This window comes from Arvicanthis niloticus, chromosome 15 (assembly GCF_011762505.2).
Source record: "Arvicanthis niloticus isolate mArvNil1 chromosome 15, mArvNil1.pat.X, whole genome shotgun sequence".
NCBI classification, from domain to species: Eukaryota; Metazoa; Chordata; class Mammalia; order Rodentia; family Muridae; genus Arvicanthis; species Arvicanthis niloticus.
In genome coordinates this window covers 24980022-25001407 of record NC_047672.1, presented here as the reverse complement: position 1 = coordinate 25001407, position 21386 = coordinate 24980022, and the positions used below count along the sequence as shown (strand labels likewise).

The 21386-nt window shown below is 38.3% G+C and overlaps 1 protein-coding gene across 12 annotated transcripts in view; it reads left to right on the top strand.

Annotated features, from left to right (window-relative positions):
• The first annotated feature begins 1094 nt into the window (after nt 1-1094).
• The window catches only part of Luc7l2 (LUC7 like 2, pre-mRNA splicing factor), a 54918-nt gene continuing 34626 nt past the window's right edge, over nt 1095-21386 (top strand). For 3 of the 12 annotated variants that reach the window (XM_076913516.1, XM_076913515.1, XM_076913520.1), the window contains exons 1-2: nt 17530-17675; nt 19278-19372. In XM_076913516.1, coding sequence (XP_076769631.1) covers nt 17618-17675; nt 19278-19372 — 153 coding nt within the window. In that variant the 5' untranslated portion in view covers nt 17530-17617. Of the gene's footprint in view, nt 1618-4523; nt 4604-8322; nt 8424-13472; nt 14646-17529; nt 19373-19817; nt 19865-21386 lie in introns of those variants that run through there. The other 9 variants (XM_076913518.1, XM_076913521.1, XM_076913525.1 and 6 more) reach the window with 9 other exon arrangements.

Sequence of the window (21386 nt, the reverse complement as noted above, 5' to 3'; positions counted from 1 at the left end):
TGCCTCTGCCTCCCAAATGCTGGGATTAACCGCCCGGCGCATTCTCACTTTTTAAGACTATTTTTTTTTCTCATAACACTGACACCCTGTCTCAAAAACAGTACTCTGGATAATTGATTTTTTTTTCAACTTGATGACGATAACATGACTACAATTTGCATCGGCTCATTAATGTAGTTTCGACCTTGGAACTGTGATTGCCCTTTCACATTATTACTACGAACCTGGCACTTGTTAGGAATTTTAATTCCTCAATGCACGTGCAATTATAATGAAACGGCAAAAACAGGCATAATTTTCCTATTATCTAGAGAGTAGCGACGTTTCAGCTTAAAAAGAGCCGGCAGGTTTTATTTTTTGGTTTTTTTTTTTTTTTTGCCGTTTCCGAAAACGGCTAGCAAGCAGCCGTGGCCCATGTATTTCCCGTTGGCTCCCTCTGGCCTCACCCCCACCAGCCTTGAGATTAAGAAATCAACTACGGATGGAAGGTCGCAGTTAGCAAGGCGTGGGAGTGCAGGGCGACAGTCAGCCAGGAACCCAGGAGGCTGTCCTTCTTCCCGCGGAAACGCTGCTCTGCAGTATGGCCCGGCCCAAGCTCTCCCTTGATTCAAATTCAGACTGGCAACTTCCAGCTGTCCTAAACATAGCAAAGGGGTCGGGATGCCTGATTGCCACTGAGTTGATTTCGCGTTTTTTTTGTTTTTTTTTTTTCTTGAACCTGACATGTTCCAGCTCGGGCACTGATGAGGGGCAGTGGCCTGAGGATATGGTTAGGCGTCCTCGGCTCGAGTTCGGCCCTCCCACGGGCTTGCGATTCCGCCAGCATCCGTCAGGAACGCACTAACCCTGAGAACTTCTTTCGAACTTCTTACTCCGACTTGCTCTAAGCTTGGCACTTGCTCATTTGGGGCTGGGCCGCCAGCGCAGCAAGCAGAGAGGGCCTACGAAACCTGCCGCTTAGACGCCTGGGGCCGACAAGGCTCCAGAGTCGGCGAAGAGAGCAACGTTCTCGCGAGACTTCGCTTCCGCGAGGGGCGGGGTGAGCAGACGTGAACGCGCTCGGCAGCCGTTAGGGTGGGGCCCTCCGCGGGAGGGGCAGGGCGGAGCGAAGCGAGCTGGATGGCGATTGGCCGAACCCCCACGGGAAACGACTAGGCGCGGGCAGCGTGCGCGCTCCCGTCGCGGCGGCGGCGGTGGCGAGCGGCGTCAGAGCTCGCTGGGGGGGGTTGACGGCTTCTGGCGGGTGTCGGTGTCGGGAGGAGGCGAGAGTCGGCTTAGCCCGTGTCGCGTCTGTCTCAGGAACCGGACGGAGAGTGAGGGCACGAGGGCTTGCTCTCGAGGGGGCTGCCATCTTCCACGTCCACGCCGTCCTGAGAAGCGCAGCCCGGACCCTCCACGACCCCTCCGACTCCCCACTCGCAGGCCTCGAGGCCGCGGCGGCCACCGAGACAGCGCCGCACCTCCCCCACCCCTTCCCTCGTCCCCCGCCCGACAGGGCCCGGCTGGTGCCCCACCCCCGCCTGCCTGCCTGCCTGCCCGCCCGCTACGCCGCCGCCATGTCGGCGCAGGCCCAGATGCGCGCTATGCTGGACCAGTTAATGGGCACCTCTCGGGACGGTAAGTCGCTGCCAGAGCCCTGGGGGTGGGGGAGGGGCCGGTGCCGGGGAGGGGGAAGGCCTCCAAGGGAGCACTTAGGTGCGCGCGTGCGGTCGAGTAAGGGGCTCCCAGATTGGTAGCGCAAGGTACCCCGTCTCTTTTCCAGTCCAATCAGAGCTTGGCAGGCGGGCTCGGGGGCGGTGACCGTGCGGATTGGCGGGAACTGCTGCCAATGGGGCGAGGCGGGGCCTGGGAGCTGAAAGGAGAGTTTGTGCTTTTTGCTGTTGACTTGGCGGGGTTGGGAGAGCCCAAGTCTGTTTTGCGTAGTGGGGTTGGTCAGTTATGACTGTGGATTAGGGGCCGGCGGAACGCTAAGGTCTCCACCCCAGCTCGAGCTCCCTTACTCTGGGCTTTCGGATCACCCTCGCCGCCGTCCTCTAGAGTGTGGAGAGAAATACCCCCTCCCTCCCTGGTCTTAACGAAACCTTCACTACTAACCCCCAGTTCCAGGGACGCTTCGTCGAGCCCTACACAGTCAACTTTTTTTTTCGTGTGTGTGTGTGGAAAATCTGACCCAAACCATGGTTTCTTAAAGTGGGTGTGTTTGGCCCATTTTGTAGAAGTGTTTAGGCCTATTTTTTTTTTTTTTTTAAACCGAGAGACCTCCATTTTGTTAGACCACTTAACAGAGACTTCAGTAAATATTGACCAATTTTACAAGTAATATAAACAATCATTTTGGATATTTGATGCCCACTGAATTAGAATGGAAGGAAAGAAAGGGCTTAAAAATGCAGTAAGACTAGAATCCATATAGGGAGTTATTTATGTGTTGGATTTTATCCTTTGTCTAAAAACGATGAAATGTTACTTTTGGGGAATAATTAACAATGTACTTTCAAATTAAAGTTCAGCACTTTCTTAAAAAACAACTCCAAATCCTGACTTGTAAAAACTTGTTTAGGCAAGTTTCTTAGAGATTTAAATGGGTTTTCTTTTTTTCCTTTTTGGACAAGAAAAGACATACGTAATGTAATTTAGCATAATTGTAAATCCTGCTGAGTTTTCTTTCTTTCTTTTTTTTTTTTTTTTTGTGGAAAAATACCTATTTCAAAAACCTATTTCAAATCTTTTTAGCAATATTTATACAGCTTTCAGTGTAAGGTTAAGTTTTGATAAAAACTCACAGGGGACTTTTCTTAATAGAACAGTAGGACAAATACGGGTGCATAATAGATTTATTGTGTAAAGAGGAGGGAAAAATGGAAAGAAAATAAAACTTACTTGTGTGTAGTAAGTAATCCCTTAAAGAGACATTAAAAACACTGAAATAACCTAACCTTTCATGTTTGGGTAAGAATGTTTATAATTGCAGCGTGTCTTAACTTTTTTTCCTTCTCCATCATAAGTGAGGATATTTGGAAGGGGCTTCATACAGGAGCCTAACAGTTCAATCTTTGTAATAACATTTTAGAAATCTTTAAGGCTTACTTTATGTAGTTCTTTTAATTTGGATTGATGCCATTATTGGTATCTTCTACATAGATAGGATTTCCTTATATATTATTGGAAGGTTAGTTGGATCAAGGTAACTATGACCTGACAATTTTCTGATAGCAGCCCCCTCTAGTATTACAAAACTGAGCTGTTAAATATGTAGTATATCTATAAATTTCTCTGTGTAGTCCCAGAAGGAAGCTGGATTCTTAAAATTTATTTATTTAAATTTGTATTCCTGTCTCTGTCCCTGAATATTTCTTTAACCCTTCAGACCAATTGAACTTAAAAAATGAACTCATATTTATGAGTAAATAATAGTATTTAGTTGAAGTGATTTGGTTTTCAGTGCTGTATTGATTTAGAAGAAACATCAGTTTTGGCTTGGTAGAATGCTGAGGCAGAAGAATATCAGTGAGTTCAAGGCTACCCTAGGCTACATAATTCTAGGCTAGCCTGAGTTAAGGCAAGACCTTGCCTCAAGCAAAAACAATAAAGAACAACTACTTTTATGGAAAAGTGGAAAAAAAGGATTGAATTTTAGCCAGGTATAGTGCAGTGAGACCCCTAGCTCAATAAAATAAAAGGAAAGCCTTTTTTTTAAGGTACCCATATTAGTTCTTTCATATATTCGAGATAACAGTGCATTTCCTTCTTATTAGATATTTAATTTGTAATTCAGGACCTTGAAATAAAATCAGGATTATTTTTTTTGTATACAGTAAACAAAATTATTCAAGGATAGGGAAGAATAGGTATATCATTGAGAAGCACCATGTAATTTGAGCCACATAATGGAAAACCTTGTGTTACACACATGGGACAACTTACCAAAAATGCTGTATGTTTGGCTTTAAGAGGTGGAATTGGGGACCCAGAAAGTGGGAGAAAGATGGAAAAGGTAGGTAAGGGTGGGTATTTAAAGGAGCTTTGGTTTTTGTTTGTCCCTGTGTACAACTATAAAAACAGCCAAAACTATTTTGGGTAGTGGTGCCTTAGATGGCAGTTACCCCTTAACAGTATTGTATTTGTGAAGGAATCTGAAACAATAAAGGATTTCTGGGGCTCTGGAAAGATGTTACTCCCCCATTAAGAGTTTTTAATTCCTTTTTAAATTACTTGGAAATTTAAGTCTGTTGGTTAAATATATCATCATTTACTTAAATCAGATAATCACTTAAGTGACTTAGACCTCATTAGAATTCTTAGGAATAGGAATTGTGGTGGTAGTAAAATAGATAACTTGGATTACTGGGCACTTCAAGAAAGATAGTTCTTGATATGGGGAGCTTTTGACAATCAGAAGGGTAGCTTGATGGCATTGGAAGACTGGGCATTGGGAGGATGATCAGGAGGTGGGAGAGAAATGCATAAGGGAAATGGGAGGGCCAAAGACAAACTTTGCCTTCTTTGCAATTTTGCCTAGGGCCCTGGTGGTGGCAACCGCCTGTGTGCCACTGAAAATCGTGCCGATGCCTGGCATACTGCATAAATGGAAGCAGGGTACCGCGTGAGTTGAAACATTGGTCACACTATATAAAGTTTGTATATGTGAATCAGTGTAACTCAAACCCATGTAACTGGGGGGGCTGTCTATATTTGGAATTTTCTAATAAGACATAAGGAAAAGAACACTGGGCTGAGACTCAGGAGACCTGGTTTCTAATTAGAAGCTTTGGTAAGTCACATAACCTTTTTGCCTCAAATTAAATCTATACTTTGTTATTTGGGAAGCCGAATAATTTTCTATGTTATACTAAAAATGTTGAAGAAATAATAATTAGTTTTTCTTAGAAAAAAATCACAAGTAGATACCCATTACTAGTATTTTAATCTCAATTTTAAAATTAATTACATTTAAATTTTTTTGTCTTAGAAAAGAGAGAGGTAATTGTTTCCCCTGAGCATATTCCAGATGGTAACAGAAACAGGGAATTTTAAGAAACCTTTTGAGAATTGTTTTTGTGATAGTTCAGAGAAAGCACTGTAGTGTCCTCTTATGGACCATGGTCATTTTGATTAGATTGGATTAATTTTAAGAATGTCCCTTGGCATAAGCCCTCTTTGTGAGTATATAGTTTGGTTATGAGTATCTGGCTGTGATTCTAGAACAACTTAGAAAGGTATAACTAATGTGGATTAAACAAAATTGAGGAGGACTGGAACACTACAACCTCCCCAGTGACAGGAATCAAACTCCTGCCTGGGCTTTGCATATGCTAGGGAAGCTCCGAACCACTAAACTATACCAGGCCTAGGACCTGGACCTAGATGACATCCTAAAGTTTGAAGTTTAGAAGATTGTTTTGAAGATTGTTCTAAGGGTACCATGCTTTTAAAATTGTTTTTATGGGAGCACAAACCATTTCTGAAAGGTTAAAATGGACCAGGAATGATAGTGTGCTTAAATGTGCCTTGGAAGCCAACCTGTAGACCCAAAGTTAGATCATAGAAATAAGCTTGTATGGTATCATCCATGATGGTGGGTAGCTTTGAGCAGACAAGTTACCTACAGCTGGGGATATATCTTAGTGGTGGAGCACTTTCTTAGCATGTGCAATGACCTGTACAATCTGTAGTATCACAGCCCTTCCTTCTAACTCCTCTGAGTGACAAAAGGTACTGTAATGGCTTTGTATCCTGTCAGGGATGTGGGCCAGTGTTCCTGGAGAGTAGATCATTATTGTCGTGTATGGGTCTCTGCTCTGATCCTATTTTGGCTGTAGAGGCAAGAAGATCAGGAGTGTCCCACACTCAGCTACATAGTTAATTTGAGACTGCCCTAGGCAGCATGAGACACCATCTCAAAAGCCAAATCAACAAAACACCAAAAACATTTACATAAACATTTTAGATAGTTTTAGCTATTTGAAATAGTAATTTTATTGAGCTATAAGATACTTCTTCAGTTAATAATACAAGATATTAATCTTAACTGCTACCCCATTGTGTAGTGTGATAACATAAAATTGAGAGAATAGTCATTTTAGGTAATAACCTTGGAAAATGCAGTTCAGAAAGTAATTTACCTATTCCTAATACAAGTTTAGAAATGCCTAACCAATGCATTTGCATCTGTATAGAACATTACTACAAAATTATTGAATCAAAGATTTCATGTAGTGTTTTCTTCTGTGGTTTTTATCGTTGTTGTAAAATCACCTTTATTGTAACTTGTGTTTCTTGTCATCAACACACACATTCTCCTAATTTTCTTCTCATCTTAATGAATTACACTTATATCTTGGTTAGTTGTAAGCTATCCTTTTATTATACTTGGCTCATTTCATTTTAAGTAGAAGAGATATAGCCTTTAATGTACAAGCATACATTTTAAAAAATACAATAATGGGATATTTCTTAGTTTAGAGCATGTACATATAAGGCCGAAGAGTTTTCATGTGTGTCTGTAACCATTTGATTTTGTCAGTGTTCAGGCATCTCCAACACATTGAAAAATCTTGTTAACACTTGAATAGAGAATCAGTTAAAGTTTTCCCCTCATTTTGTATTTTGAATTCTAAATATTTCTATCTTCAGAGCAGCCCAGAAAACAATACAAATCTCACCTCATAGAACCCTGTTATCTTGGAATCTCTGCAGTTCTTTAGCACTCCTCAAGTAAGCCTGTGTTTTTGAGACAATGTTTCAGGTTTAAAAAAAATAAAAACAGAAGATAAATTAGTTTTTGTGTATGTTGTAAGCATTGTAAGTGGCAAGTATGTTTCTAGTTAAAGTAGGGTGTCTACTAAGGATAAGCCGTGTTCAGGATGGGAACTTGAAAAGCAAGTAGATGTTATTTATGGTCATGCTCAGGTTTATTGAATCATTGTTCAGTAATGTGCTTCTCACAGACTGAAACTTAAAGTTGCTTAGATTCGGATAAGCAATGGGCTGAGCACATAGATAGATGGCTTAACACTAAGTAAAGGTCAGTGAGTGTGGTAAGACTAGAAAAAATGAGATAGTTACTTTTTAATGAGCTTCCAGCTGGGCATGGTGATACTTATAATCCCATTGAGAGGCTTAAGCAGGAGTGCCTAGAGATTCAGACAGGCTGGGCTCAAACAAACAAAAAGTGAAATTACAAACATGGAAGGATTACAAATGTAATCCTAGCATTCTACCATTTGGGAGGCTGAAGCAGGAAGATGAGTTTTGAGGTCAGTGTAGGTTTCAAAGAAAAAAAAATGTGTGAAGCAGTTCAGAACTGCTACTTTTGAGGAAATGTAAGCAGGCCTACCCACCCTAATCAGTCTGCGAAGAAATTGTAGACTAAGAAGACGAAAGAAGTTGGATCATCTTATTGGAGAAAAAAAAATGAGGGAGTGAAACAGGGTAAGTTTCTGAGAGGAATCTTAAAAGCTTTAGCATCCAAAGAAAAACCAATCTGTTCCTTTTTGGGTATGGGTGGGTGTGGGTCTATGCATGAATGTGCATGCAGGTATGTATGTGTAGAGGTAAGAGAACAGTTTCTGGTATTGTTCCCCTGACCAGTGACCTGGGATCTATCTGTGTCTGTCCATGCAGGCTAGAATTACAAGTGTGTACCACTGTGGATAACTTTTTTTTTTTAACATGGGTTCTAAGGCCCAAACTCTGGTCCAAGCAAAGCACATTAGCAATGACGTTAATTGCTCCAGCTGTTTGTTTTATGCTTGTCTTGGAACTCCTGACTCAAGCAATCCTCTAACCTTAGCTTCCCAAGTTGCTGGGACAATAGGCATGCACCATTGTTCTACTCCTGTTCTTTTGGGTTTAAATGATCATTTACTAGCAGCTGCTTGGGTAGAAATGGAAAGGCAAGGCTTAAATATAAAATAGATTTATCAATTTAGTAGGTGTATTGAGGACATAGAGGAAAGTAGTTTTTAAAGAATTAAAGTTTATTGGGGCTGGAGAGATGGTTCAGTGGTTAAGAGCACTCACTGCTCTTCCAGGGTTCCTGAGTTCAATTCCCAACAACCACACGGTGGCTCAAAACCATCTGTAATGAGATCTGATGCCCTTTTCTAGTGTGTCTGAAGACAGCTACAGTGTATTCATATATATAAAGTTTATATCATATTTTTGTTTTAGCTGAATAACAGGTCAAAGGCATCAGAAAGTAATGTAGTTCAGTCAATTGAATAAATGTCATATCTTGTTTCTTAACATTGGCCAGAGAAAGAACTTAACTTATTTTTTTTTTGTAGAAAACACTCTATTGACCCATATGTTTTAATTTAGTTGTGAACCATGTACAACTGATGTTTGACCTATTTGACTCAACGTGAAAAGAATTTAACCAGCTGCCCTTGCTGACTCTTTTATCCTGTCTCAAGAATATGGTAAATTATTTGTTTTTATTTTCTTGAGACCTCAGCTTTCTGTAGGCCTCAATTTTATATTTTAAGAGTTAAACTATCCAAAGCTTTGCTTTTTAGTTAGGGAGGGGGTATTTAAAGAGGATACATACTGTACCAAGTTTTGTGTTGTATTTTGTTCTACTGTCTATATATTATACCCTTTGCATTTAGTGCTTGAAGATGTTTTAAATAAACGTTTAGTTTTTATACATTTATTTTTAGAAATACAAAATAAAAATTTCTATATCCCAGGATGATCTTGAACTTCTGATCTTCTGACTGACTGTCTTGAGAATGCTAGAATTATAGGCATGGACTATCTCATTGAATTTTATGTTTACTGGGTATCAAACTGAGGTATCATGCATGTTAGACAAAACACTCTACAAATTAAAAAAAAAATTGGCCAGATATAGTGGCTCATACCTGTAATTCTGCCTAGTGATAGCCTGAGGCAGGAGAGTTTCTGTGTTTGAGACCAGCTGGGCTATAGAATGAGATTGTCTCAAACTCTTAATGTCCCTCCCTCCCTCCCCCCCCCAAAAAAAGCCTACCCAAACAAACAAAAAAAAACCCCAACATTTGTTGGCTACTGTTCTGGGTCACAATGTGTCCCAGACAGCAACAGCTGCATTCCTGTAGTCAAATGCTTACTCTTTTTTTGTTTGTTTGTTTGTTTTGTTTTGTTTTCCGGGACAGGGTTTCTCTGTGTAGCCCTGGCTGTCCTGGAGCTCACTCTGTAGACCAGACTGGCCTCGAACTCAGAAATCCACCTGCCTCTGCCTCCCAAGCGCTAGGATCAAAGGCGAGGCTCAAATGCTTATTCTTGAGATGCAAGCCAACAATTAGGTTTAAGAAAGTCTTGAATTTTTCTCTCTTTCTTTCTTTCTTTCTTTCTTTCTTTCTTTCTTTCTATTTTTAGTATAGAATAGTTTATTTAGGGCATGGGGAGGGGAATTGAGGGGGTAGTAAAGACAGAGAAAGGCAGAGAGAGAGAGAGAGAGAGAGAGAGAGAGAGAGAGAGAGAGAGAGAGAGAGAGAGAGAGAGAGAGAAGAGGAGTAGAGGCCGGCCAGCTATGAGCACATGGAGACAGTGGGGAGGAGAATGGGGAGAGAGGGGGAACAGGAACAAGAGGAGAAGCGAGCAAGAGGCTTTCTTTCTTTCTTTCTTTCTTTCTTTCTTTCTTTCTTTCTTTGAGATTTTGTTTTAGCTTTTTTGAGAATGAATCTGTATGGTACTAGACCTTCTTATGCCAACTAGGCTATCCTGGAACTGAGATCCAACTCTTCCTGTTCCCGAGTACTGAGATTAAAGGCATCTGGCACCTTGCTTGGCTCACGGTTTTGATGCACATTGAAAATTCAAGAAACCCTGTTGTAGATAAATGTTTCCCACCCATACTGGGTTTTGTTTGTTTGTTTTATTGTTTCCTATTAATACGTTTTGATTTTTTTGAGACAGGCCTTTTTTTTGTGTAGCCCTGACTGTCCTGAAATTTGCTCTGTACACCAAATTGGCCTTGAACTACAAAGATCTACCTTTCTCTGCCTCCTGAGTGCTGGGATTAAAGGCGTGTACCACTATTACCTGACTTAATATTTTTTTGTCAACTAGCTTTCTAAAAATTTTAAGTTTTGTGTGTGTATGCACACAAGCTTTTGGTGGGGTGGTGCTGAGTATTGGACCCATGGTCTTCTACAAAGTTAGGCAAGCACTTGTGCTATATCCAGCATTTGGGGTTTTAGACAAGGTTTCAGTGTGTATACCAAGCTGGCCTTTATCATCCTCTGTAGCTCTAGGCAGACTTGGAAATTGTGATCCTGCTTCTTCAAGGAGTTGACATTACAGGCTCATGTTTAAATTAATTTTAAAAAGAAATTTGTATTGTCATAAAAATAAATACAAATAGGCATGCCAGTTAAAATGATACAGTTAATAGAACTAGACTTTTTTTTTTTTTTTTTTTTTTTTAGATGGTACCACAATGTAGCCCTGGCTAACCTGGAACTCTGAATGTAGAACAGGCTGGCCTCAATACAGAGATCTGTCAACCTCTGCTTCTCAAGTGCTGGAATCAAGGGGGTATACCACCATGCCCAGCTTAGACCCTTGTCACTTAAAATTCTATATGCTTAAAGTTAGAGTTTATTAGGTCAATATTAAATAGATAACATTGCCAGGAAGATACTTCTTTCTTTTGGAAAATACTGTTCTAGGTTATAAGATGTAAAATTACTTGCCAGTCTCTATATCCAGTATATATCCATGTCTATGAATAGAAATGACTAACCAGAAACAAAACCAACAGAACTTGTGAGTAGAGTTCTGTTTTTGGTCATCTCTTGGGAGATCATCTAGACCAGCGGAATGAGATTACTTTATCTTGGTTTCTCATTTTTCCTTTAGTGTTTAGGTTCATGAGAGCCACTCGTTCTTCAGGATGTCACAAGCACAGTGACAATGTGAAATGGAGAATGCAGCAGTAGAAACCCCAAGGAGTACATGTGATTTATGGAACAGAGAGGGATCTACTTGCTAGGAAAGAGATGTTTTTATCTTAGACTCTAGAAACTGTTAATAGTATGGGGAGTTTGTGTCACAATTTAATTTGTAGTATTAGAGGGAGTATTGACCACAGTGGTGTTATGTCTTGTTTTCTTTTTGTTTTTAAATTTGTGTGTTTATACCTACTTATGTGTATGTACACCATGTGTACAGTGCCAGAAGAAGGCAGAAAGAGGCCCCTAGAAGCAGAGTCACAGGCAGTGGATGACCAGCCTGATGTGGATGTCGAGAATCAAGTCTAGGTCCTCTGTAGGAGCATCCAAGTCCCTTTAATTGTTGGGCTATTCCCCCACAGTAGTCTAATTGATTGTTGGTTGACATACTTCAGGGTGTAATTAATTGATAGCAGAATTTCAACTACTTTCCTTGGTATCCCCCAACTTATCCCCCCCTCTCCCTTGGAGATAGGGTATCTCTATGTAGACCTGGCTGCCTTGGAGATTCCTATGTAGATGAAGTTTGACTCAAATTCACAAAGACCTGTCTGCTTCTATCTCCCAAGTTATTTTTCTTAGAAATTTGATGTGTGTTTGCTTCATTTCTTTGTCTGTCTGTCTGTCTTCTTGCCCAAGCTGGCCTTGATTTTAGGTGATCTGCCTCTGTCTTCTGAGTGCTTAGATCACAGGTATGAGCTACCAATAATCCCAGAGAGACAAAAAATCTAATATGTAAATATTTACAAATTAACACTTATGCTTAAGTGACACATTCTTTTGATACTGATTATAGTTAACCTGATTTTGAAAACAAAAGACCTATATGAATGAACAAGTAGTACCTTCTATATTTTGTTCATATTTTAAAGTGAATGGCAGAGTCCCCAGAGGCAGCTCTTGTGAATGTGATATATGTTCAATATTACACTTTCTCTACTGTGCTGTTTTGTTGCTTTAAGGCTTACATCTCCTTTCTGGTGTGTGTTTTTCATTTTAACTTGTTCTAGGTTGTCACTAGTATTCTCATTTTTTTTTTCCTTTTGTTGATTTTTGATTTGGGGATGTTTTTCTTGATGTTTATAGTTATTTTGAACAATTGGGGACTTATTTGGGTTTTTTTGTTTGTTTGTTTGTTTGCTTGTTTGTTTTTTCGAGATATGGTTTCTCTGTATAGCCCTGGCTGTCCTGGAACTCACTCTGTAGACCAGGCTGGCCTCAAACTCAGAAGTCCGCCTGCCTCTGCCTCCCAAGTGCTGGGATTAAAGGCGTGCGCCACCACTGCCCGGCCCTTATTTGTTTGTTTTATGAGACAGAGTTTCACTATGCCCTGATAGCTTGGAACAGCTTCCAGAATGCTTGGATTAGAGGTGAGCTCTACCATACCCTCCTCTTTGGGAATCTTTTTAATGAATAAATCAGCTAATTGTATCATCTTTGGTTATTTTCAGCTGTTTCTTAAGATAGCCTTTAGTGTGGGTGAGGTGCTTGCTATACATCTGTAATTCCAGCATTCGAGAAGCTGAGGCTGAAGAATCATTAGTCCTAGCTAACCTGGTCTACATAGTGAGATAACCCATCTCAAAAGAAAAAAATTAAAAGAATGAGGAAAAAAAAAAAACCTTAGCTTCCATTGCTTCTAATTTTGTATGTAGAAAAACTCTGGATAGAAGGCATCAGATAACCTGAGTACAAGTGTTACTGTATCAGAATTGAACTGCAACTCTATGTCAAAATAAAGTTTAGTAGGCTGTAGTTTTTGACATGCATGTTAAAATCTGTATACCCTTATTAAAAAATATTTTGAGTCAAAGTCTCACTCTATAGCTCCTTAGTCTGGTCTAGAACTCTCTGTGTATCCAAGCTTACTGGCAGTCCTGCCTCAGTCTCCCAAATTCTGAGGCTGCAGGCATGAAACACTGTCCCTAGTTTTTTATTAACTTGCTTTTCTAATTTTAAGTCAACACTTGAAGTTTTTGTAATGTCTCTCTTTAAGTCTGAGAAGTATGCTGATGAAAAACTGAAGTAGTTGTCCATAAGAATATAATGGCATATAAGATTATATTAACCAAAGGACTATGAAGAAATTGCCTTTTCTAGACTGTGTAGTAGTCTTATGTTTACATTTCCTGAAGAGAGAGAAAGCTGCTACTACTCAGTGTGACTATCCATTCAGAAACAAACATCTTACAACAGTACAAAATATATTAAGCTATGTTAAATAGTTTCAAAGCATCTTTGATTATATTAAAATATTGTTTTCTTATAAAATACACTTTGAATTGCTTACATATACAGTAGGTCAAACTGGATACACTTATTAAGGTATCATGAAGAGAGAAATAAATACTTTAAAAAGTAACTACAAAAACTGGGCATGGTGATACATACCTGTAATTCCAACACTTGGCATATGAAAGAACAGAAGTTCAGAATTATCCTTTCCTGCATCAGTTCTAAGCCACCCTGGGCTACATGAGACTATGTCTCAAAAAAAAAAAAAAAAAAAAGCAATTAGGGCTGGGATGGTAGTTCAGTGGTTAAGAGCATTTGCAGCTCTTGTAGAGGACCCTGGTTCAGTTCCCAGCACTCACATGACATCTCACAACTGTATGTAACTTCAGTTCCAGGGCATTCTCTGCCCTGTTTTCACCTTAGAGCACCAGGCACAAGTGTGATACACATGCATACCTGTAGACAAAACTTATACACATAAAAGCAAAAGTAATTAATTACAAGCTGGGTGTTGTGCTATACACCTATTATTTCAGCACTTGGAGAGACTCGGGCAGAAGGATCATGAGCTCTAGTTTGAGGTACTTAGCCAGCTTCTCTGTCTCAAGCAAAAACTAGTTGCCAAAAAGATTTATGTAGATGAATGTTGAAAAACTTACAAAGATAGGTGCCACAGGTAAGGTGCAAGGAGGATTATGTAAGAATGATCAGATTGACTCCAGTATAGTAGTAGTCACTTCGGGTCAGGTGAAGACATGGGTTTAATTTTGCACATCTTAAGTTATCTCTTGTCCAGCAGTAGACTAGAAACTGACCATAGGTTTTTATGTATTTCCTATGCTATTATGTGAAAGTGGAATTTATATTGGAAGGAAGGGTAATAATGCTTCTTCCTCCGTATTTGGGGATTCAAGAGAGAGGTTAGGTAAACAAGAAGCTATTGGTTTTCAGTTCTGTTCTTTTTCTAGCTCTAGCTTCACTATCACTGAAGGAATGTGGATCTTATTCAGAGGGAAGGGACCTGCTGTGTCCCAAGTCAACTGAGTGATAAAAGGTCCTACAAACATCTACAGCTGGTGGTGGTGCACACTTTGTCACACTAGAAAATGTGGGAGAGCTTCCCTGTCCCTGCCTCTGCCTTCATTTATAGACATGGGATACATTCATTGCTTTGTATGTTGATGTCTTTCTTGTTCACTCTTTGTTTTCCCAAAGCTGAGCTCTGAGCTAAATCTGTACAAAGAAATATTGACTGCTTTTATAAATTGCTTGCCATTAATGCCTGATGATATATACAGTAAGATAGGATTTTGCCTACCATTAAATATGTCAAGTATTACAAACTTTAAGGTTCTTTTGAAATTACAATACTAAACTCAGTTCACTTTTGCTAACTTCACAGTTGTTGATCACATAGCATGGTCATCCACTCACAGCTTAAAAAAATACAGGGAGCATCGGAGAGAATGGGTAAAGTAAAATTTTGATGTTTTTAAAATAGCACCTAAATTTATGAAAGTTGATTTGGTTTACTGTTTGTAAGGGAGGGAGAGGGTGGGAAATATTGAGGGGGAGGAAGGGTGGGTTTTGGGAAATTAGCATGCACTGTATACAATGTCAGATACCACTTAGGCCAAGGTTTTATGTGTTACTAATACAATTTATATCAGGTAGTAGGATCATAATTTCATATTGAGTATTGCAGTGGGTTTTTTTTTTTTTTCCTTCACAACAAATTGAAGGGAATTTTGATAACAGTATTGAGTACAGTTTGGATAGGAATCCTGGTTTTAGAGGAGGCCAATCCATATCCCAGAGTGAAACTGATGTCTTAGTGCCATCTTAGGTTCAGTTACTAGAGTTATATAGTATGCATGTCAGCCTTTATTGTATACTTTATATACAAGTGTTCTCAACTGTTAGAATTTATGACACCCAAGAGGGGATTGAACAAAAGAAGGCAATGAAATTGTAATTCTGAAGATAGTTGTTTGGTGGACACGATTAGTAGAACTTTTGGTGTTTCTATTCAAATGAAAAGCTTGTGGTCTCCCCACCCCAAATTCTAAACCAGATTCCTTACTAGACCTGGTGGTGTGGGCCGATATATAATCTCAGCACTTGGGGTGGGGCAGAGTAGGAGCATCAGAATCATAGTCATTTTTTATAGTGAATTCAAGGGTAACTTGAGCTACATGAGACTCTACATCAAAAATAAAAAAGGTTGGTGTAGAGAGATGATTCAGAGGTTAAGAGCACTGTGTACTCTTCCGGAGGTCCTAAGTTCAGTTCCCAGCAACCACATGTTGGGTCTCAACCGTTGTGGTATGTAGGTGTACATGCAGATAGAGCACGCATAGAGAAATAAATCTTGAAAAATTATTTAATAAATAAATGATGATCTAATTCCTTACTCAAAAACCTTGCCATTGTCATTATATAAAGATTAATTACTTTTTGTGGCGGTCATAGACAGGGAGACCTGCTTTTTATAGGTAAGATAATTTGTTTTTGACTCAACTTGATCTAATAGCTGCCTCATTTAAAAAAATTTTTTTAAAGTTCATTTACATACAATAAGAATTGATGGAAGATTTTAAGATATCATTTTACACTCTAAAAATTGTATCTTTGGCTCTAATTTGTATATTTCCAGAAGTACTCAGCCATGTACCAAAGCTGACTATAGTTTACTTACTGTTCCCTAAACCTTCAAGCCTTTGTAAATTTTGTCAAAGATAGTATTCTGGTCTGGAATGCTCATCTTTCCTCTAAGTCTTGTGTGTAGTGTTCAGATTCTGGCTTCTACTTATTCCATGAAGCCTTTCCCAGTTTCTCCAACCTTTTGCTGGCAGTTCAAAATATTTCTTTGGCATTTGAATTATGCTATTTTGTGTTACTGTTTTTTATATGTTATATTTCTCTAATGAAAATACATCTGCTTAGGAACAGAACATTTGTTTTAAGCTTTGTTACTCCATTTTGTAACAGAGGATAGAGTCACTAATAGGTTTTATTCTATGATTAAGATCTTTTATCATTGACAGGGCAATTTCTCTTTATTATTATTTTGTAAACATAAGAGAATTTATTAGGGGAATTAACTCAGATTTTTTTTTTTTGTATGATTCAGTGACCAGGAAACATATAAAGCACGTTGAATTGATAAAATCCTATGTTATAAGGATTCATATTTACTGCCTATTTCTAGTCTTTTTTTTTTTTTTTTTCTTTCTTTCTTTTTTTCCCATTTAAAGGTAATATTTACCTGGTTTCTTTTGAAAAACATGGTTTGGGCCAGATACTGTGACAGAAATAAAAATTACAGGCATTTCTGTTTCATAAGTGTGTAGTTAAATTATACTTAATGTCATAAGCCCAAATTTATTCAAATGCTGAATGACTTTGTAATTTTGTAGCCAAATTGTTTTAAAATATTAAGCATAAAGTCTCCCTAAGTAGAACTTGAAGTATCAATAGACAGATACTTGCAAGTCCCTCATTGTTATATCTTATACTGCTAGTTTTATTATTTTGTTAAAAATATTTTTATAATGGCTAATATCTGAAAGCTGTATTTGATATTTTTTGCTATAGTTATCAAATGTTTTTGGAATGTCTTTTTTGCAGTGAGATAGTTTAGGTGCTTTTTTTGGGGGGGCATTTATAGAAATAGATTCCTTCATTATTTTAAAGCTCACCAAGGCTATTACATGTTTGTAAATTTTCATGCTTTATTTGATAATATCTTCAGGGCATGTATACTTTATTATTATATTTAATGTGATTTTTTTAAGCATTGATGTTTGATTATTAAAACTTCTATAAATATTAACTTTATTCTAAGACCTCACTTAAACATAATCCTTATACCCGTGAGCCATGTTTTTTAGTTGATTGAACTGATAATGCTGCTTCATTACCAAAACACTTAGATAATTTGTAGCAGGGTGAGTCCAAGGTTCGTAAGTGCTCTGTACCCCCTAAAAGTTGATCACTTTTAAGATCTTTCTATGGTCAAAAAGCTTCTCTGTTTTTTGCTTTCTAGTGTGAGCTTGTGATAGATTGGTTCTGATAGGAGCTGGAGGCACTCACTAGTTTTCATTGAAACATTTTAAAGAAATATTTCTCACTTAGCCTAAGGGCCACTTATAGAGCTCCAGTCTTGGGCTTTTGTTATCTCCAGTCATAATTTTCTCTGGGCTTATACTTGTTAAGTCAGTATTGTTAAAAAAACAAAAGCAAAACCAAAATTAAAAAAAATCTCACAAACAAAACAAAAAAACGAACACTCTGATTTTGTTCACTTTTGTTTTTATATACAAGAATCTTTACAGTCAACATGTACTTCTAGGTGCTGTATTGAAATTGCTGGCAGAGTCTCTTCTATACAAACTGAACAATCTGGCCCCTTGTTTTATTTGCAAAGGTTCAATGTATCTATGCCTGCCTACTTCAATCTGCAAGGGAGTTTCAGAAAGGCCCCGCATTCGCCGAGCCGTGAGTTATCACTAACTTTTCAGATGTGTTAATGAATGTGGAACAGAAGCAGTTGTGTTTAAAAGGAAATAAAAGACCATCAAAGTAACCTATATTATAGTAGCAGGCTTGAACACTAAATGGATTATTCCAAATTGTGTCACAAATAACCTCCTAGAGACTAGCCTCAGAAAACCTATTGTTGAACTGCTCTGAAGCTATGATTTTATCAGTATTATCTTTCTTAAAAATGTATGTGTTCTAGTTGCAAATTAGAATGTTCTTTAAATCTTCTTAATCAAGTTAAAACAATTTGAACAAAATCTTACCCCACAGTATTTAGTTGTATTAAGTTAAACTCTGCAATATAAGACCACTTGAAAGGGGTAATGTTGGAAGTTTTTTGTTTGTTTGTTTTTCACGTGTGAAAATATAGAACTTAATTTGAGAATTACTTCCTAGTTGAAATGTTTGGAGTGCTTTAGGTATCATGTGAACTGCAGAAGTTTTTACAATCTCTTGGTTTGTTTCAGCTGTTTTCGCTTCAGTAATTCATCAGTAGGTTTTCCTTTAACAGTGATACCAATTTAAGGCTAAACTACATTTTTTAGGGCATATCATTCTACATAGAGGAAACGACCCTGTGAGTTTTTCTTTTATTTCTTCAGAAATTGTTAGCAAAAAAGTTGTAACTAACATTTGTATTTTGTTACTCTAGTTACCTTTCCTTTTCCTAGATTCTTTATAAATTTTGAGTATATAGCTATATTTGATAAGCAGGCTGGTTGCTTCTGTTGCTTAGGAGTTGTGTGGGTTTTTTCTTTTTTATTCTTTTCTCTTTTTTAAATAGGAGCACAAAATTATTTCATTTTGCCTGGTTTGTCAATATAGTACAGACCACATAAAACTTGGAAGTATGGAATCTTTGGAGGTATTAAAGTTAGCATTTCATTTAGGCAATGTGCCTTTGTTTGACTGGTGTATAAGTCCTTCTTCCAGGTTTGTACACTCTTAAACACCTCATTCTACCCTCTAACTCCTCCCAGCAGCAAAAGGGAGACACTTCAACTGGAACAAAGTAGTGGAAGAAATGGCGTCTGGGGTTCAGTGGGGATTCGCAGTGTGTATGCAATGTTTGCAAGATTACTTTTATGTTTTTCAATTAATGTAAATAATTACAAAATAAATTAGTGCTTACTGTCAAGAAGAGACCATGTGTACCAGTAGAAACTCTTCGTGGGTCTTCTGCAAGTTGCTTAACCTCTTGGGGCCTCATTTTTCTGATCTGCAATGTAAAGGAGTTGGACTTGATAACCTGTAAAGTCCATTCCTGCTCTAAAATCCTATGCTTTTCTGAAGTACTTTTATTTAACAGAATGCTTTGCTTTCCCACTTTGACTATTTATTTGAATTACATTTGCAGTACATAGACTGCAACTGCATGTTGTCTAAAAAATAGTTTTTCTTTAGGGTGGTATATAAAAAAACTAATCCTTCCTGGGGTTGATTTATAAGTGTGTGTATATAGATACACACCAAAAGCTAGTAATAACTAGGACTTTCAAAAAATAAACACTGTCTAGTTGTCTAACCTTGAATATTATTAACTTTTCTATATTACAGGAGATACTACTCGTCAACGAATCAAATTCAGTGATGACAGAGTATGCAAGAGCCACCTTCTCAACTGTTGCCCCCACGATGTCCTTTCTGGAACAGTACGTGGTTATTTATTGTTTTATTACTAGTGTGCCAGAACAATGAAGTTATTGGTAAAGCCTTTTCTGTCTGTAGGCTGACAGAGAGAAGACAGTGGTTCAACCAATACACAAGACTAATGTTTGTACATGGCTAAAGACTGGGGTGATGTTATAGCATTTTGGGCATTATATATATATGAAGTAGGAGTTGGGGCTCTATATCAGGTGCTTTTTCTTATTTCCTCGTCTCTTCTGGAGAGGGATGAAGGAAATATTTTGCCAGGGGTATGTTCTCACAGGGTCACTGTCTCCCATCCTCCATTTTTAAATAGCATAGAGGATTTAATCCTTTAACTTTTAAATTTGGTTGAAATTATGAGTAACTTCCCTTCACAGATACACTTGTTGATGGGGAATTGTTAGGGGATAAATCTTGACCCTGGTTTTATTTCTCATTTGCCAGAAATATCTGGAATGAAGAAAAGATTTCCAGATTACTTTTCATAAGCAGTGAGTACCCCTAACCACAGATGCCCAAATGAGTGTTTTTCTTTTTAAGTAAAATTAAAGATATTTCTCAAACATAAAAGTATCAAGACACATGCAATAGGAAGCATCTTTATCATTTTTAGTAGAAAACACAGTTGAAACTATAAGTGCCTTAAACCTGTTGTGGTGGCCTAAATGTGGAATTCTAGCACTTTGCCAGCCTGAAGACAGAATCTGAAGTTTGAGGCCAGCATATATGTTTGAGCTACATATTGAAACCTTTTCTCAAAAGCCTGAAAAAGAGTTCTAAGTATAATACAACAGAGTAAAAAAAATCTAGTTTGTGGGAAGCTCAGCACTTGAGTTAGGACTCTGACAAATATTAGTAGGCTTATAAACTAATTCTTTAGTGTTTCTGTGTTTCCATTTTAAATTTTATTTTGTTGATAAGCCTGGTTGCTGGTATAGGCAAGCACCAGTATGCAAAGCTTTTGGATATTTTCTACTATACCAGTCCATTTATAATCTGTAATAAAATTCTCATCTGTGGACTACTCTGGTATTTTCTACATTTAAATCATTTGCTTAGTTATACTTTGTGTAGGAGTGCATGATATCTGTGTACTGTGTGTGTGCCTGGTACTTGGGAGGCCAGAAGAGGGTATTGGATCCTCTGGGATTGGAGTTCTAGACAGCTGTGAATTGCCATGTGTGTGCTGGGAGTCAAAACTAAGGCTTGCTGGAAGAGCAGCCAGTACTTTTAATGCTGGACTCTCTAGCCCCAGAGATTTTTCACATTTAGTGTTACACAAAAATAAATAATTAAATTTTTTATTTTTGTAATTTCTAGGTTTTTATATGTATATGTTTTTGGGTATGTGTGCATATGAGGAAAGCAAAAGACACATTGACTGTCTTCCTCAGAAACACCCTCCTCCTTCTTGGTGATGGTGCACAGCCCACTACTCACCTGGCCTGGAGCTTACTGAGAATGCCAAACCGGCTTCCCAGTGAGTCATGTCAATTTCACACAAGCTAAGGTCAGTGAAGAAGAGAGAGCCTCTATTGAGGAAAAAAAAGAACCTTCATAAGTCCTGGGTTCTATAAAAAAGCAGTCTCAGCAGGCTAGTAAACAACACCCCTCCGTGGCCTCTATTCAGTCCCTGCCTCCAGGTTCCTGCTCCTGTCCTGACTTGAATGATAAATAATGATGCAGCTTAAGCCAAATAAACCCTTTTCTCCCCAAGTTGCTTTTGGTCATGGCATTTCATTAAGCAATAATAACCTAAGACACTGGGGCTCATCCTCAGGTCCTTGTGTTTATAAATGAAGTACTTTACAAACTGGAGTATCTCCCTAGCCACCAAAATGACTTTATTATAGATAAATTCCTTCTGATAAACTTAGAAAATAAAAGCAACAAAATGACAGAATTCATTTTTTTTCTATTGTTGAGACAGGATATCATATAACGTTGCCTATTTTTGAACTGATTATTTTACCATGGTTATCCTTGAACTTCAGATCTTCACCCACCAAGTTC